At 46.8% G+C, this 17,770-nt stretch overlaps 1 protein-coding gene across 1 annotated transcript; it reads left to right on the top strand.

Moving 5' to 3' along the window:
- Positions 1-6: 6 nt before the first annotated feature.
- CIB2 (calcium and integrin binding family member 2) lies at positions 7-17,456 on the top strand. The gene is made up of 6 exons (XM_088148683.1): positions 7-155; positions 2,776-2,975; positions 7,683-7,717; positions 12,429-12,540; positions 16,145-16,292; positions 17,257-17,456. Exons 2-6 carry the CDS (start codon positions 2,925-2,927, stop codon positions 17,454-17,456), a joined length of 546 nt encoding a protein of 181 aa, XP_088004809.1. The 5' UTR covers positions 7-155; positions 2,776-2,924.
- Positions 17,457-17,770: the final 314 nt, after the last annotated feature.

The raw sequence follows: 17,770 nt of genomic DNA, 5'->3' as shown, positions 1-17,770 counted from the left end.
GGCCTACGCCCCGTCCCGCCTCCGCGGCGCCCGGGGAGGAGCCTTTCCTGATTGGCCCGCGCGGCTCCGCGAGCGTCTGGGGGCGGGGCTATGCAAAGGAGGAGACCTCGCCACGTGACCATGCATAAATTTATACTCTCCAGGTGTACATGCAGGTGAATAGCTGCAGAGCCTCATTGCGTAAATTTGAGCTCATGTATTATATATGTGTGTGCGTGCAATTCAGGACAGCCATTATCCATATTATTAAACAAACAAAAATTGATTAAACCTTTAAATATTTAATAGACCAAAGAATTGTTTTGATTAATCAATGCACTGAATAAAAATCCTGTATGGAGCCATTATCCATGATAGAAAAATCAAAGGATGTTGCAAATGTGTTAGAATACTTAGGGTTTTTTTTCATCACCAAAAATGGCAGGCTGGCCTAGCACCAGACTTAGCGTGGTTTACAACAAAGGCACAGTGGAGAGAAACCGTTTCATGCTTCCGCAGAAATTAAAAACCCACCAATTAAAAATGTAGAATTGGTTTTTGAAATGAAAGCATATTATCTCCCAACCGGCTAAAGGCAGCCCACATGGCTGAATTCCTAAGCGGTGTGTCCATTGCCTTCCTAAAATTTAACTAAAGTGGGGGGGGACCCAAACAGACCCCTGAGGGCTGTTTTATAACAGCTGCTTAGAAATCTTGCCTTTAGACTCCTAGTTTCTAACTCTAAAATTCAGATACAATTAAAAGCACTGAGTAGGCCTAGAGCAAAACATAAATGTTGATTTATTTATTTACTTAAATCAGCGTCTCTCAACTTTGGCCACTGTAAGCTGTGTGGACTTCAACTCCCAGAATTCCCCAGCCAGCCATGCTGGCTGGAGAATTCTGGGAGTTGAAGTCCACATAGATTAAAGCTGCCAAAGTTGAGAAACACTGACTTAAATTCATTCATGAGGCTGCCCATCTCACAAATGTGACCCTGGGTGGAGATCAAGGATTAAAAAGTACAGCTAACTAACCCAAATTGGCTTCTAAAAACACAATATACCAGCAGCATGACTTCTGGGTCCTGCTAAACACATTTACAAGAGCAGTTGTCAATTCCTTTTGCATGAAAAGGCCGATCAGAACTTCTACGATCAATCGATCAGTCAAACCTTTATCACAGACAAAGACTAGCATACAGAACATCTATGGAACCCACTGCTCTGATGCAGGGGCAACAGGTAATGACATTCATTCATTCATTCATATTTCAAATTTAGATACCACCCATCTCACAAAAAGTGACTCTGGGCGCTTCACAATAAAACAGCAATAAATATTAAAATACAATAAAACAATATAAACTACAGTAAAAATAGAATAAAATATCAATAGAGGTGAATATGTGTAGCTCAGAGTTGAACTGTGGAGTCCTTGGGGTTCTCTGAGCTTGGTTCTTTTCTTGCAAACGTTTCATTACCTGGCTAGGTAACATCTTCAGTGCACTGAATAAAGAACCAAGCTCAGAGAACCCCAAGGACTCCACAGAATAAAATATCCTTGCAACTCCTTCTGTTTGGGAATGTGGCAGGTCTATAGCCATTTTCCCCAACCGGGTGCCCTCCATATATTTTAGACAGCAACTTAAACTGAGTTGTTCCAGACTGCTGTTCTGCTTGGGCACTGAGATGTTCCCACGCCCCCCGCTTACGTCCAACTCAAGCCATAGCTTCCTTGATGGAGAATAATTGGCTATGCATTAAAGGGCAGGGGATTCCATCTGTAACATTTCATAAAAGCGTTAGTCTCGTATTTAAGGTGATACGAATTTCTCTTGAGGGGTTGCCTGTTGAATTTTTTTTTTAAAGTTTGTGTGGAAGTGTTAATAACGCATTCAGACACCTTAAAGTCTCAGGAATCTATGTATGCTTGATTCAGATTTGGCCATTTCCTTATTCTAACAAGAGGAGCAAGGGAAGACACCTCACTTTATACGCCACAGGGCAATCATCACCCTGGATAGGCCGGAATGTAATTCGATGGAGAGATGGGAATTTTCTCCAGCACAAATGTGCTCTTGTGCCATTCTTGCATCTGAAATCCAAGCACAAACGAATGGAAATCTCTGCTTTGCTGCTCCCAAACCCTGGGTTACAACTGAACTCCTTTGGTGTGTTCACACACAGACTTCCCAGCTCAGAGGAGGACTCAGCACCTGGATTTGAACATCAGGCTAAGCTTGGCTAGTTAATTTTTAACGACTTGTTCTGAGGGAGCCTGTGGGTTCGGTTCATTCACGGATCCAGAGGTTAGACAAAATCAATTCCCAGAATGGATGCGCCTCGGGGATTCAGGTTTTCCACCACGGTCCCTCCCGCAGCATCCTTGGCTCAGATTATTTATAATGTAGATAGATGGCATTTGGTTTGGTCAGTGGCCAGATAAAACAGAGCTGTTCGTAACAGACGCACCAGCGTATTTATCCGCCTGCTCCTACAGTCAAATAAAACGCTGCCACCGTGCGGCTAGAACCCCCCACGGCACGCTGAGCAAGAAGCAGATCATCTTAGATTTCCCTCTCTGTGTTCAAGATCCAGGCAGCCGAAATGGTTTCTCCAGACCGTGGTGGCGTCTCGTCAGATTTCCTCTCTCCAGCAAAGCCCGCCCGTTGCCCCCCAGGGACAAACCGGGCAGCGAAAAGAGCCTTCTCTGAGTGTGAGATTCAAGTGGGATTTTAACCCCTTTCTTGCCGTGGGACCCTTCATTTTAACCCTTCTCCCTTTGGTCTGGCAGAAACGGTGGCTGCACATCTTCTGATGCAGGGGCGAGATTTTTCCTTGATCCGGCCGGGTTGTGTGCGTGGTCTAAATGCCAGCTGGACAGAGAGCCCCTAGACCTCGGAATGGGATGCATTGGCACGCAGGAAGGAGCCTCCTTCTAAAATGGGGAACAAGCAGACGATCTTTACAGATGAACAACTAGATGCCTATCAGGTGAGCTCGGCTGGCTTTGGTGGGCATGGGTGATGCTTGGGGTCGAGGGGAGGCAGGATGCGTGCTTTCGTTGGGCTTAGGCAGACGCGGACGAAGGCTGGTTGGTATCCTGGGCACAGAATCCCAGACGGCGTCTCTTTCTTGGGGTGGCAAAGAAAACCAGCCTTCTCTGCGCATGGATGCTTTTCCTGCGAGGCTCCCCTGGAATGGGGCGCCTCCTTCGTTCTGGCCTGGGGGTCACGCTGTGCTTCGAGGCAGTTTTCCCAGGATAGCGAGAGAGAACCGGTTGGGGCAGAGGCTTTCTGCCTTTGAAAGCCGAAGGTCCGTTGGGTCGAATCCCGGGGGCTTTCGAAGAAAGGTGTGGTGAAGAAGGAAGACTTTGGCCAGCTCTGTCAGAGACCCACAGGGAGACTTGGCTTGGCTCAGGCGACGCTCCCTTGGGTGCGCAATGAGGTTGTTTGCAACAGCTGGCGGTTTGGGGAGGTGTCCAGATTTCAGCCCAGACCCATTTCAGGAGTGCAAGAAGGGTGCCGCCCCCACCCTTGATTTATCGCCTCTTACCTTTCACCCGAAAAGAAATTGGAGGCTAGATCCCCTTTCCAAGAAAGAAAGGGGGTCCTTCCGTAAGGGACAGAAATGGAAGATTCTGGGCCGTTTCTGCCGCTTTTCAGAAAAGATTGTGGCAAACTCTCGTTTCATGAAAATCTAACCCAAGATGGGATTCTGATGTTTTCACGAGCATAACTTTGAAGGGTGGTGCCATTGATAACAGTGGCCCTTACACACCAGGAATATGTAACAGCCCAACCCAGAACGCTGGCTAGACAGCAAGACCCTTCCCAAGCTCATTTTTTGGGGTGGGGGGAATCCATGGAGGTGGGGGGAATCACTGTTTGCCTTGCCATTGTGGACTTTCAGCTCTGAGATATTGCGCACTTCCCATTTTTGACTAAATCCAATTCCCTTTCCTGTGCTTCTTACAAAAAAGATGGAGGGCAGGTATATTATTGCATTCTCAGAGGGACATTTTTTGGCTGCTGGTGGAACTTCCATATTCAGGGGTAGTTTACCTACAAAGAGTGGGTGCTGGGGGGCAAACCGGGAAATCCTGTTGCTTCTCAGTCCTGCAGTGGGGTTTGGATCATTAGATGGATTGGGGGGGCTGTGCGTCCTTTGCCCACGTCTGATAATCCAGCAGTGCCATGAGGGAGAGACGGCTGGTGTAAGCAATCTTAGGAGTGCCCAGAATGACTCCCGAGCTTTGTAGTCCTGCCATAAAGCCCTCCCCGCCTGGGACAGGGAAACTTTGGTGCCCACACGCCAGGGCGATGGGTTTCCTTGCCCCAGAATGCCATTTCTCACAACGATGCGCCAACCTGCAGGATCATTGTGCCCGTGCCTCAACTGAATAATCCTGCTAGATTGGCCCTCCTGAGCATCAGTGCTCCCCGGGTCCTCCTTTGCTGAGCACCCAAGTCTCAGCGTCTGTCCACTCCCATCATCCGAGGTCCGGTGGAGCATCTCCTCGCCCACCATCTGCCCCACAGCCCAACGATAAACAGGAGCCTCTTTTTCAACCCAAAGACGAAATTAAATGGGGTGAGATGGCCTGGGGGGATCCATCTGAGGTTCTGTTTATTGGGTGATCGAGTTCTCCTGTTCCAGGCAGGAAAATAAAGAAATAGAAAGGGCCGTTGCCATGGCAAACTTCTGCATAATTGCCTTCCCTGTCTTCCTTTCGCCCAGTAGCGTTCGAAGGCTTTTTAAGAGAGGAGAAGTTGGTGCGGATTCTGTTCCATCTCAAAGGTTCAGAAAAAGGGTGAAAAACATCAGTGCCACTTGGAGAATTCAATCCCGATGTTAAAACTCACTGTTTTAAAGCAAACCAGCCTCCACAGCTAAGGGTAAATTTAGGGAAGAGTTGCAATGACATGGATTTTTTAAAGGGAGTTGGTACCCTCCAGAGGTTTTGGAGCCCAGTTCCCATAATCCAGGCTAGGGCTAGTGAGCAAGCAACTCTGCGCTGTCACATTTAATTGCAGCTCTTGACTGTAGAAAGGAGGCTTCAGATTTCTTAACTTTGATGCATTCTCACGATACCCTTAACCAACTCAGGTAAAGATCTAGTGAGCATTTGTACAACTTGGCACGGTTGATTTGTATTAGCCTTGGTGAAGTTAACTGGTGACTTATTTGCAAACTCACCCTTTTACTTGGTTTAGGGCACTATGTGAATCTTCTAGAGCAAATCTAATCCAGGAGGGTCAGACTAGATGACTCATCAGATACCTTCCACTCATACACTGTTTTTATTTTAAGCCAGAAAATAATTTAATTTGATAACCATGGGAAGTATGTTGTGTGCACGGTCATTATGAAAGAGGGAGAAACCCACAAGCTAAACCTTCAGTCTATCAAAACCCCAAGCATAGCCCTTTATCTTTGCAAATTCAGTGACACAAGAAGGGCTGTAGAATTGTCTTAGATATATGGCCCTTAACCTGCATGATCTCATCAGAAGTTACTTTATTATAAAGGGCACTGTGCTAGACTCAGTGAAACTTTACACAACGATAGATAAAGAAATAAAAGGGGCCATGTAAGAATCAAAGATGGATCTTACTTAATGGATATTTTGATCGAGTGGAAAGAAGGAGGGAATAGATTCTCATGGCTGAAAAACAAATGGGTCTTTGAAGGAACTCTTCTGCAGAGAAGCAGGAGTTTCCAGAAGCATCCATTCTGCTTCCCTGAGCTATCAATTCTTAGTGGGTAATTCACTTTTTAAGCCTCCTATTTGGCCTTTCCAGCAGACCTATACCAAGTGAAGACCCTCTTCTCCCCCCCCCAAAAAAAGCGTTAGCTTACTCGGGGAAAGGCTGAGCAGAGGCATTTGCAAATTGGAAGAAATGGGGCTAGTTTTAATTTTGAGGAAGCGTTTCTGCCCTTCTGCCAACTTTTGCCTTATTCCTCTCTTTCGATAACGGTCATGATCTTGCTCAGAGCCGAGCTGGCTTGAGAGCAAACGAAAGAGCGAGGCCATTTCCCGTAGAATAGGTCGATCCAAAGCCATTAGCCTACAATAATTGGGCGGTTTAATACTTTCCCAAGGCGAAAGGGGCTAAAAGTAGAGCATCCACGTGCGGGGACAGTGCAGGTGGCTGGATACGGCGCTCTCCGTCATGTTTGGCTGAGGAACGCTCGGAGGCATTCAGCTAATGGTTCCTGGAAACCGGACGCTGGGCGAGAGAGCTGGGTTTTTCTCTTTGGATTACCTTCCGTTGCCCGGCCCCAGACTTAGCTTTCTTGTTAAGTAACAACCTTGGCTGACGACCCAGGCTGATATAGTTACACGAGGAAAAGCTGCTGGGGGGCCTCACCCACTTCTCTTTGTGACCTGCGCCCGCCTTTCGCCAAGGGCCATCTCCCTGAATGTGCCACCCCAAAGTAAGGAGTTTGCACATTCAGGGAGGAATGTGGGAATAAGTCTCCCTTTCGCTTTGTGCCAACCCCAACAACGGGGGATCTTTGAGAAACCATCCTCTCGTGTCCCTGTAACCTTATTCGGCCACCCAATATACCCTGGAGGGAGAGTTGCACCCATCCGCCACTTCGTAGGTGGGGAAGGGAGCGGGCTTAATAATTGATGCTCGAGAAGACTTTGAAACCTTTTCACAATCTGGAATATCTGGGCTAAGTAGTAGCCTACGGCTACTATCCCTAATACTAACTCTGCAATTTTTTTTAAAGGGCTAGCATGCAGTCACCACAGCTTTTCTCACCTAGGTTCCTGCCAGAGGGGCTGGGTTACAGAGGCCACCAGACAGGGATGGGAATTGTAGTTCAATGCAGAACGACACGTATTAGGGAGATCCGCTCCGAAACCAGCTGCCCACGGAGACTGGAATTGTCACTATCCCGTATAAGACAGATGACAGCCTAATGAGGGTTTTTTTGGTGATGATATCCCATTTGTGGAACCTTGCCTGAAGCTAATACAGTTTGGTTTCCGGTGCCCAAGAATGAATGAATGTATGTGTATGTGTGCGATATGCATGTGTGTGTTTCTGTCTGTCTCTTTATCTTTGTATACACAGCTCACAGATATGCATTACTCCAGCCTTTAAATATTTAAATTATTTAAAATTCTACAGCAGGGCAGACTTTTTATAAGGCTAACCCACAGAGTTAAAAAAAAGGCTGCAAATTAATAGTCTTTAAGGCGAAGGACAGAATTTGCCTCTGATTTCCCATGTCTATACCCAGCTGGTTATACTTTAGGGAAAAGATACTTAACACTTTGATCCAGGCCTGGTTCTCTGGAGGTGGCAACGGTGTCTGAGTCCTGAGGGCCAATCTGGCCAAGGGGTGGCTGACACACAGCTAGGAAGCCTCCAGTCATGAACAGGTCTTTGATCTTCCTCCATCAGTTTAAAGTGTGTTGTCTGTATTTGGGAAGAGAGGACCCCAATTTCTTCTAACACTGAATCAAGATGGTCAGAAAAAGAAGAGCTCCTCTGCAGAATAAGAAGAGGTCTTCTCCTCTGCAGAAAAAGAAGAGGTCTTCTCCTCTGCAGAAAAAGAGGTCCTCTCCGCTGCAGAAAAAGAAGAGGTCTTCTCCTCTGCAGAAAAAGAAGACATCTTCTCCTCTTCAGGTCCTCTACAATGGGAAAATTCATTTTTCTTTTTCTTTCTGTTCTCATACAGGATTGCACCTTCTTCACACGAAAGGAGATCCTTCGGTAAGCAGAATATCCACCTTGTTCTACTCTTCTGGTCTGTCCAGGAAGGACCAGATGTAGCTCAAGTCATTCCTGGGGGAAGGAATTAGAGAAGCTTATATATCTTGAATGGAAAGGGCACAGGTGACTCTTCCAGATGTAAACAGCAAATGAAAGGGTGCTGCTTCTGAGCTCTCGTGTGTCTCTTCTCTGAGAAATTCACACCCCTGACTTGTTGGCAGCATCAGGAACCCCCCTTGGCCAAGCCCATTCATAAAAACAAGGCAACTCATGTCACAACAATCCCATTTTTTTCCATTCCTATGATTTCAGCTGGAACAAACCGCTGTGCCTTATGCACACTTTCTTGACTGTCCTTCAACCCAATTTAGATAGGTCATTTATTCAAACGCTGGCTTATCTTACCCCGGTTGTTGCCTGCTAGGGAAAGAGGCAGGATTTGAGGAAGGGAGCAGATTCTCTACATGGGATTTTCCGGGCCAAACGCCGAGGCTGCTGAGCCATATCTGTTGCGTAGACCAACGTTTTTCCAATGAGACGAGATCCGCTGCTTGACACTCAGTTACTTTCTTTATTTCGCAATTTCCCCAACTGTTATTTTTGTGACTTTCCCCCTCAGTGATACATCAGCTTCTGTATTTATTTGCTTTTGCTTCCCTTACACACCCAGTTTTTTTTTTTTAAAAAGGGCTGCCAGTTCTGAACATGAATCTGTACAAGTTAAAGTGCATTTTCATACTGAAAAGGAAAAGAAATGGCATCTACCACAATTCCCATTTCAGTCCAAGAAACTGTCGGTGATTTTTCAACCTACCGTACTTTCTATCGTATTTATGCCTCTGGTAAATACCATGTAGGACTGGTATTCACAAATTACAATTCATCTGCAAAAATTAGGCTGCTCCCTGTAGCGAAGCTATTTTTGGGTGTTCTGACTTGGTTGAAAACTACAATCCCCGGTCTTAATGAACCAAAACTACTCCCCGCGTTTCTGCCGAGATGACCATTATCCTCAATACTCCTCAAAAACCATATCTCAGCTCACAGCTAATAATCCATTCTTACTTATTTCAATTCATGGGACAACGCTTTGCTGACCTGTTGTCCACGGTAGGCTCTGTTTAGGAATCTGATGCTTTTTTTTTTTTATACCCTAGCAGAGATGTCCTGCCGTGTTCAATGTACCTGAAAGGTAAAATAAAAGAGGATAATAATTTATTCTGGCCCAGTCAAGGCTACAGGACTTAGAGTTCTTTCAAAGGGGGATGCTTTTAGGAGAACAAAATGTGTCACTCGAGCAGCGGAGGGTGGAATGGGAGAATCAAGCCAACGCTTCCCCAGGTTTTTCAGAAGAGTTCATTGATGCCCATCAACATGAAAACCATCCTCCCCTGCTTTTTGGCAATTCCTTATTTGTACGTAGCTCAAACGCAGGACCGGCCTGCCCCTCCTTCTGAAATGATGCGGTGTTGGCCCAAGCTTCAGGTTCTCCATGGACTGGCCGAGAGAATCAAACAGAGAAGGGACGCATTGAGTGCACGCAACATCCTGAAAAGTGGAAGCTGAGCTCGCCTGGCCCAACAGTTGTGTTTGCATTCGATGCCATGCCCAGTGAGTTTACCCCGGGGGGAGTGCCAAAGGGGGTGGTCCAAAAATCAAGATGACAGCCACAACAGGGCGGTCGAAGCACCATCCATGACACAACAATAAAGCAGAGCTTTGATTGCCCCATCACAGCCGCCCTCTTGACCTTTTCGATCGTATCTTGCGGACACCTTGACCCTACTGTATTTTAGCCTCGCCTAATGTGTTGTGCGAGCCCAGCCAATGTCTATGTGTGTGTAGAACAAGGGGGAGTCTCTGTAGGAGAATGCTTAACAGAGGATAATCCAAAGCCCTGAGCTGTAGGTGACCTCCAGACCCCCTTTTGTGAGTCCCTGCCACCCTCCCCTTCAAGATCCACAGCGGAAATTTGGTAGAAATTTCCCAGATGAGGTGCTGTGATGTCCCACCATTTTTTTTAGCAGGAAGAACAAAAGAAAATGGGCTTAAGGCAGCTTTATGTCACTGCTTTTCAGCCATCTTCTTCATCATCATCATCATCATCATCATCATCATCCCTAACCATTACATTGCCCACCCATGACAGTAACAGTTATCTAAGCGTCCCTCCTCTTTTTCCCCTGACCCAGTGCCCCCTTGGGTGGTACGTTCCCATCCTTTGCGGCTCTCCAGCCATCTCCAGGACCAGTTTTTGGACCTCCAAATTGTTGGTAGCTTTGAGATAACCTGAGAAGGATTCTCCCCAACTCCCTTTTTTTATTCTGCCCCTTCCTCAGAAACTCAAAGCCCCCCTTGTGATTCTGTCGCCCCCTCCTCTTCCCCAAAGCCCTTCACACCACCTGAGAAACCTGAAGGCCTCCCCCAGGCCATTGTCATCATGGAAATCATCATCCGGCCTGTCTTGTTTCAAGGCTAATTTGCAGGAAACCGTAAGGGGGTGGAATGATTCATGCTCCCCTCTAGGACCCAAAGGGAGAACTAATGGGATCCAGTATTTCATTAGTGGTGTCCCCAGAGTCCTGGCAGGGATGGAGAGAAAAAGCAGACTTTCCAGAGGTGGTCAGCAAACATGAACTTGAGCCTTGATGGGTGAGACAATGTGTGACCTTCTCTTTCTGGGCTTCGGTAGCCCCCCCCCCCCAGCTGCATTCTTGGAGACATGTCTTGCAAGCTTTTCAGTCTTTCTGTTGTGGAAGACGTTTAGTATTTCTCGGGCTTGCTAATGGCCACTTGGCTTGGACTCATCAAGGAGCCAACATTTGCTTTTCCTTCCCTGCTTGCTGAAAGGAGACCATTGAGCTTGGCAGCTGTGGGTGGGAATCAGGCCGTGAAACCCAAGAGAGTGTAAGTTTCTTCCCCCAAGGATGTGTTTTGGGGGGTGGAGGAACTTTGATCCAGGAGGGTGCCCTCCAGCTGCCCCCCGCCAACTTTGGTAAACCTTTGCTCGTAGCTGTGCCCAAAATGAAGCATGTAAGTTGTTGCACATGTAAAAAGAGGGTGGGGCTTCGGTCGCATGGTTGTGGCCGCCATCTTGACGTTATGGAGCCCCTCTCTGACCCTGATCAAGCTTAGAGGTTGTGCAGCTCCATACCTGACCCTGTTCAGTGTGAACCCCGTCCAAGAGACTCCACACCTTGCCCAAAGCCCTAATGTGACTTGTTCCAATTGGGGCTTAGAACATGGGGTACAAATGCAACTTGGCACGTTCTGGCAAGCTTGTCTGGCTTAGCGAGCCTTACGAACCCTGTGCCCAGTGGCGTTTCTGCAAGGAAAAGTGGCCAGAGCAAACAATGTCCAGGCATTGCTGCTGTTGAGCTGCCAGAGGGCTTGGCAGGAACCCAAGGGATGTGCCTTCTGGTTCACTGCATGCGCGGTCAGTCGAGCGGCACCCACCAGCGCATTGCAAGCAGGAAGGGCTGGGAGGAGGAAATAAACACCTCTTCTTTCTGCTTTCTGGTCGAAACTTCACCCCTTGCTCCATTCACCTTCCCGGAAAGGCAGCAGCCGTGCCTGTTTCACACCCTGGTTTGTGGCTCTGTCCAGAAGGGAGCCGGCAAGGGCCGCGTCCCTCGGCTTGGCTATCCCCAATGGCCTTTTGACTCTTTCTCTGGAGGATGGCCTCCCACCGCAGTCTCCTTGCAGTTTTTTAGATTTACGTGTTGCCTCTTGTTTGAGGTGGCAAACCTAGCACTTCCTCCCACGTATGCCACCTGCAGCAACCACCCTGTGAGGTCAGATGAGCTGAGAAAGGGCGACTGGCCCAACGCCCCCCAGGGTGCTTCTGTGGCTGAGGTTTTCCCAGGGCCAGTCCGACGCCTTACTCACCATCCCACCACATTGCCTCTATTCCTCATCAGTCCGTTTGGCATTGTGCTTCCTTGCAAGGCAAGCTGTTGTGTGCATTCGTACCACATCTGTCACCTGGTTTCCTGATTCAGGCCTTCTCTGGGGTTGCACAAGACATGGAACCACAAGAGGCAGAGCGATGTGGTGGTTGACGGGTTGGACAGGGATCCAGGCGCCCAGCCACGGAAGCTCCGTGGGTGACTCTGGGCCCGTCATTCTCTTTCAGCCTTACCTACCTTGCATGGTCGTTGCAAATAAAAGTCAAAGGAACTTTCATGGCCTGGGTAAAACTTTAAACTCTCTTCTGGACAAGGTTGACAGAATATGTTGCTTATAATCAGCGCCAAGAGAGTTGATCTGTCTCCAACCTGATGCTGCTCTTGTTTCTTGGATTTCAAGTCCCATCCTGAGTAATTTCCCTGAAGTGTGTGCGTGCGCGTATGTGGGTATTTTTTCTGGCCTTCCAGGCTACAGGGGGTCTGACCTGTCACACGAGGGTGGCAGAGTTGTGCCTTGTGTGTGCCGGACACTCATGTTCTTGGTCCCCTCCTTTTTTCCTCTTTGTTTTGCAAAGGAGAATCCAAGGGTTAGCCTCACATGAAGACTGTTGTGAGGCCCAAGCATTAAATTAACCTGAACCTGCTGGAGAATCACAGCAATTCTCAAAGTTTTACTGCCAGATCTCAACAGGGTGGCCTGAAGGAGCAAAATTCAGCTCAAGGGTCTGCAAAATTTTGTATGGTCTACAAAATCTTACCATACCATCTTCTCGGTCCATAGCTGTGTCTCTGTTTGCTTGCAGGTTGCACGGCCGCTACCACGAACTGGCGCCAAACATGGTTCCCATGGATTATACCAAGAATCCAGATGTTAAACTCCCTCTGCAGCTCATTGAAAACATGCCGGAGCTAAAGGTATTGCATTGCAAGATTGGCGTAACCTTTTTTTTTTTTGCTGTTTCCCACCAGCTCAAGCCCATAAAATCTTTCAGGGGTGGGAGGTCAGGGAGGCCAAACCTGGCTGTAAAAGTCTGGCATCTTGTTTTAAAGATTTAAAGTTCTTCCGACAGGACTTCGTCATTGAGAGCGGTTAAGAATGATGTGCTCTTAAACATCTGCATGGATAACTTCCTTTAGGGATTATCGTTTTCGTGGTTTACTGACAAGCCCAAATTCTTCCTTTCCCTGTCTTTGCAGAGCAGCTGAGCATATTCTGATGGGGACGGGCCATGAGGATTTGCACGAATAGATTTAGTCTAAACCAGGGTTCCTCAACCTTAGCAGCTTTAAGATGGGTGGACTTCAACTCCCAGAATTGAAGCTGGCTGTGGAATTCTGGGAGTTGGTCCAGCCATCTTAGAGTCGCTGAGGTTGAGGAACCCTAGTCTAAACCATTTGTCCTAAATTGATGTTTTTATTGCACGGCAAGCATGTTGCACATCTGTTTTTCAGTGGAGTGTCTGTTTTCTGCTAATTGAAAATTCTTTTTCGTCAGCCTATTCAGACTATGACCCTATTCTGCTTTGGGAATATTCCTTTTTCACTTTCTCCCTTCCCCTCCATACTGGCCACACTTGCGCAAGGTAACCCTTGGCCACGTCTAGTACTTTCTATCCAGCCATGCTGCTTAGCGACTTTGACCTGTTCTCACCCCTAAGGGGGATTAGTTTACACCATATCTATAGCCCTGTAACTTCATATATTCACAGAGGGTTCAACAACAGGGAACAGGAGACCGGAATGTAAATTCTTGGATTGAGTTGACCTAAAAAGCAGAAGAATCAATGTCAATGCTAATGTATTCTAGAAAACGTGTGTGTGTGTGTGTGTATTTGGGGGGAACAATATGATCTTTTGCCTTTGGGGTGAGGTAAGGTAAGCTGATACAGAAGTGATATCAGCATTGCATCGACTGGTGTGTGTGGGGGTGCGTGTGTGAAAGTAAAGGGGTGTGTGTAAATGTCTTGCTGTGGTACTGATTTGCAGAGTGGATATGGCATCTTATGTGTGTGTGTGTGTGTGCGCGCACATACATACAGCAAAGAGACGAGAGAAAACAAATTCTGTGGATAATTAACCTGTAGAATTCATCTCCCCAAGACCTAGCGATGGCCATTAACTCGGATGCCTTTAGAAGGGGAATGGATACGTTTGGGGAAGATAGACCTCTCAGTGAAGTCACAATACTGCCTGCAGGTTGAGGCAGCACATCTGTTGCAGAGGAACAATGGTGGGAGTGGGGTGTGTCTCCATCTCCTGCTTGTGAATGTCCCAGAGGCCATTTGCTTGGCCATGATGAGAAACCAAAGTTGGACTGAGATGGGCCTATGTTGAACCAAAGAGCATCTTGAAGATATGATCTAGCAGATTAGATAGATGCACCATATGAAACTAAAGAAAGGAGAGAGAGAGAACGTATTCGAACAGTAAATAGTTAAAAGGGACAGTATCATACGATGGGGCAATGTTTCTCAACCTTGGCAGCTTGAAGATGTGCGGACTTCAACTCCCAGAATTCCCCAGCCAGAATTCTGGGAGTTGAAGTCCACACATCTTCAAGTTGCCAAGGTTGAGCAACCTTGTGATGGAGTGTAAAGAATACAATGGTGGTGGGAGGTCTTGATCAAGCTGGTTTTTCCTATTGGGGTCACCATACTCGTCTCCACGTGGAAAGAAGCAGGTGTATCTGCAGGCTCTGATCAAAAAAAGATGGCCATAACGGTGTATTCGAAGGAATGCTTGTAAAAAATAGCAGAGTTTTGAGTGCACCTTGACGTTTTGACCATAACCTGAAGATGCCCCTGAAAATTCATTTTGGGATTGGCACAGCTTAGGCCATTATTTTAGCAGTTTGGAAAATACTGTTGGGACCGTAACCACCAAATGTTACGGAGAGGCTGGATCTCATCCTCAGGACCTTCTTGCCATTCTAGTGAAGACAAGAGCTCCCTCTCTGCTTGACCACCACTCCGGGAAGCCGTGCGAGAGTTCAGAGTTGAAACAGGACCCTGGACAGCTCCAGGTGGACTGGTCCAGCTCCATTTGGGTTGTTCATTCTGCTCCAGTGCTAATTAAAGGCACCTTGCCTATTTTAACAACTCTTGGTCCAACAATGTTTGGGAAGCAACTAAGACTAACTCATGGCAGATTCCCAGAGTGTTTTCTGTTGCGAAAGCCAACCTCTGAAGTTAACCCAACTGAAGATCTCCAACTCTTGAAGCTTTGGGAAAAAAATTCCATGTCCCCTCCTGATGAAATGGTGGCTGGCTTTATTTTCAAAATTGCCACTTGATTAAAATGGAAGAGGGTCTCCCGGGATTAAATAAAATGGGTCCAAAGATGGTTTGGGGCCTGTGGGGTCTGCCTTCCCAGCAGAAACGTGCAGGAATTCTTGGCCATTACCTGCTTCCAAAGTGCTGAATTGATCAGTCTGCAAACGGCCATCACAGTAACTGGATCCAGTGGTAATGCAGTCTGTTGTAAGAGACACCAATTGGTAGCAGTGGAGAAACCCAGAAATGGGAGAGACTGAACTCCTGAGATGTTATATCTTTGTGCAGATAATACGTTTGGCTTCCTCTCATGTTCTCCTCTGGGCCTGAGGGGGAGAAGACACAATGTCTGCACTTCGCTGTAGAAAGCCATTCACATGCTTTGCTCCTGTCTAAGGGACACTCTGTGAAGTTGTCAAGTTTTACTCCACTTCTCATTTGCCCAAACTTAAGTTGATGCCATCCCATTGGCACAGTTTTTTTTTTTTTAAGACTGCCTGAAAATTTATCCACCTTTTTTTTTTACATGTCCTTCTAATGGGACATTTTTGTAATGATTTTTTTTCAAGTATTTGCATTTTTGGCACACAATTTCCCTTTGCGCAATATATTCTAGGCCCTGTTCTTTAATACATGTGTTTGTGTGTTTATTCACAAAATCTGGAGAAGAATGGAGGTTGGTACAAAAAATTTCCACGGAGTGGAAATGATCTTTAGACTGATGTGGAGTTGTAACCACAATGGTGTCATATTGGCTAGGAATGCTAAGGGCTGAAGGTCTGGAATATCTGTAGACTGCTCACTGTCATAGGAATATAAACAAGTTTAAATTCTTGCCTTTTAATATGTTCTTAAAATTATTTTTATGAGGGCTGTGCATGGTTTAAAAATGATTCAGAAGAACTGCTTTGGAAAAGGCATGACCCAAGCCCAGTGCCTTTTTAAAGGGATGGCTTCATTTTTCTGGCTTCTGAGCAAATTAGGGGAAAAAAAGAGGCAGCTGCTTTAAGGAGTCTCATCAAAGACACATTTGCTTCCTTGAATTGGCTTCTTGAAGCAGCCGCATCTTTTTTTCAGACTCGTGCCAGAAGCCTAAAAAAGGACCCGGCTGCTTTCAATACACTCATGCTTCTGTGCCCTCTAAATAATGTCTTCTGAATCATACTCGAAAAATGTACACCCCTGATATCTATTATGTTGTTTTTGTTAAGAAATGAAGGGCGCTAACCCGTTGCATCTTTCTGCAGGAAAATCCCTTCCGGGAGAGAATCGTGCACTCCTTTTCAGAAGACCCCGAGGGAAGCCTCAGCTTTAACGACTTCGTTGACATGTTTTCTGTACTTAGTGAAACGGCTCCCCGGGAGCTAAAAGCAATCTATGCCTTTAAGATTTATGGTAAGGAGTGCAATAATAACAGGTTAGGACACTGTCTAATATCCTCATGATAAGCAGCTAAAAATTCTCAGCAACAGTGGAGAGAAATGTCTCTCTGCTGGATCATGGTGACCCCGTGAAGGTAGAACTTCTCCATCCAGTCCTCTTTATGGAGCAAATGGGAACCTTTCTGTCTTCATCGTCTCCCATAGCCACCGCTATGACCACTTGCCCTCTCCCCAGATTCCATCAGCGAAGGCATCCCTCAGTGTCAATTTAATTTTTAATATCTGCTTTCAACTTTCCCCACACCATTTCGGGAGGCCTTCTAAAAAAGGAAGGATCTGATTTATTTCCTTTATTGCAGGAAGACCTGTCAGATGCCAGACCGTTTTCCCCATAAATCTGCCCTGACAGATTTACTGTCCATTACCCAACCTGCTAAATATCATTCTGCTGGTTTCTAATTAAATAGAGGCGATGGCAATCCTGCTTATTGGGCTAAGCACGATAAAACAAACGTTCACCACGGCCTTTTAATCACCACTCTATTTTACATCTGGCGGATTCATGATGGAGCTTCAGAGGTAGAAGAGAGGGGAAAACACACCTTCTCCAGCTGTTTGGTAGATTCCAACAGGGAGAAATGGAATGAGGGGTTGGTGGGGCTGGTTGAACTTTAGACACCCAAGCCACGTGAAATAAATAAATACACGTTTTCCCATCTATCAAGCTAATTGAGAGTTTGAAAAACATCAATATTTGGCGTGGTAGAAAAGTTCTACCCGTCTGCTTGTTATTTATTATTATTATTATTCATTTGATTTGTCCCCGCCCATCTCCCATAGGAAGCACTAAAAAAAAAAGGGGGGGACTCCATATCCCATTGGCCGTGGTGCAGTGTGGGAGCCGTAGTCCCAGCCAAGATGGTGGCAGAGAAGAGACATCCTGACAACCGCTTCCTTTCCTGTCTTTGCCTGCCTAGATTTTAACACCGACAACTTTATCTGCAAATCTGACCTGGAGCAAACTCTGAACAAGTTAACGAAGGAAGAGCTGACCCAGGAGGAAGTCAGCCTGGTGTGCGAGAAGGTCATCGAAGAAGCGGACATGGATGGTGATGGGAAGCTTGGATTTTCAGATTTCGAAAACATGATTTCCAAAGCTCCAGATTTTCTCAGGTAGAAGCCTTGGGGTGGAGGTGGGGATGGGGGTGGGGGGGGCATGTCTACCATCTATCAGGCCTCCCTGGCGTGGTGGGAGGAGGGCAGTGCTATGGTTAGAGGCTCTCTGCAGTTGGATGCGGAGGGGGGAAGAAGATTTGGCCAGCCTTGGAAAACCTGGGGTCCATCAGAAGTCCATTTTTCTCCTATGGGAATTGAGGGCAGCATCTTCCAGGCCCAGCATCTGAGAGCAAGGATCGCTAACTGGTGTCCTTTCCTCCTTGACATTTCTTTCGCTAATGTGGGATAAGACCGAATGTTGTAGCCCAGCCTTCC

The sequence above is a fragment of the Python bivittatus genome, unplaced genomic scaffold (genome assembly GCF_059951505.1).
Source record: "Python bivittatus isolate LINGU-HERP-01145 unplaced genomic scaffold, Pbiv_v1 ctg000530_np1212, whole genome shotgun sequence".
NCBI classification, from domain to species: domain Eukaryota; kingdom Metazoa; phylum Chordata; class Lepidosauria; order Squamata; family Pythonidae; genus Python; species Python bivittatus.
The sequence above is the reverse complement of the archived record's forward strand: the minus strand, read 5'-3'. Positions and strand labels throughout refer to the sequence as shown.

What these genes read in the sequence shown, in the direction of transcription:
- CIB2 (XM_088148683.1), top strand. Translation starts at nt 2,925, where the DNA reads ATGGGGAACAAGCAGACGATCTTTACAGATGAACAACTAGATGCCTAT. An exon ending in AACAACTAGATGCCTATCAG is followed by an intron (nt 2,976 to 7,682) that starts GTGAGCTCGGCT and finishes GTTCTCATACAG; the next exon opens with GATTGCACCTTCTTCACACG. An exon ending in ACACGAAAGGAGATCCTTCG is followed by an intron (nt 7,718 to 12,428) that starts GTAAGCAGAATA and finishes GTTTGCTTGCAG; the next exon opens with GTTGCACGGCCGCTACCACG.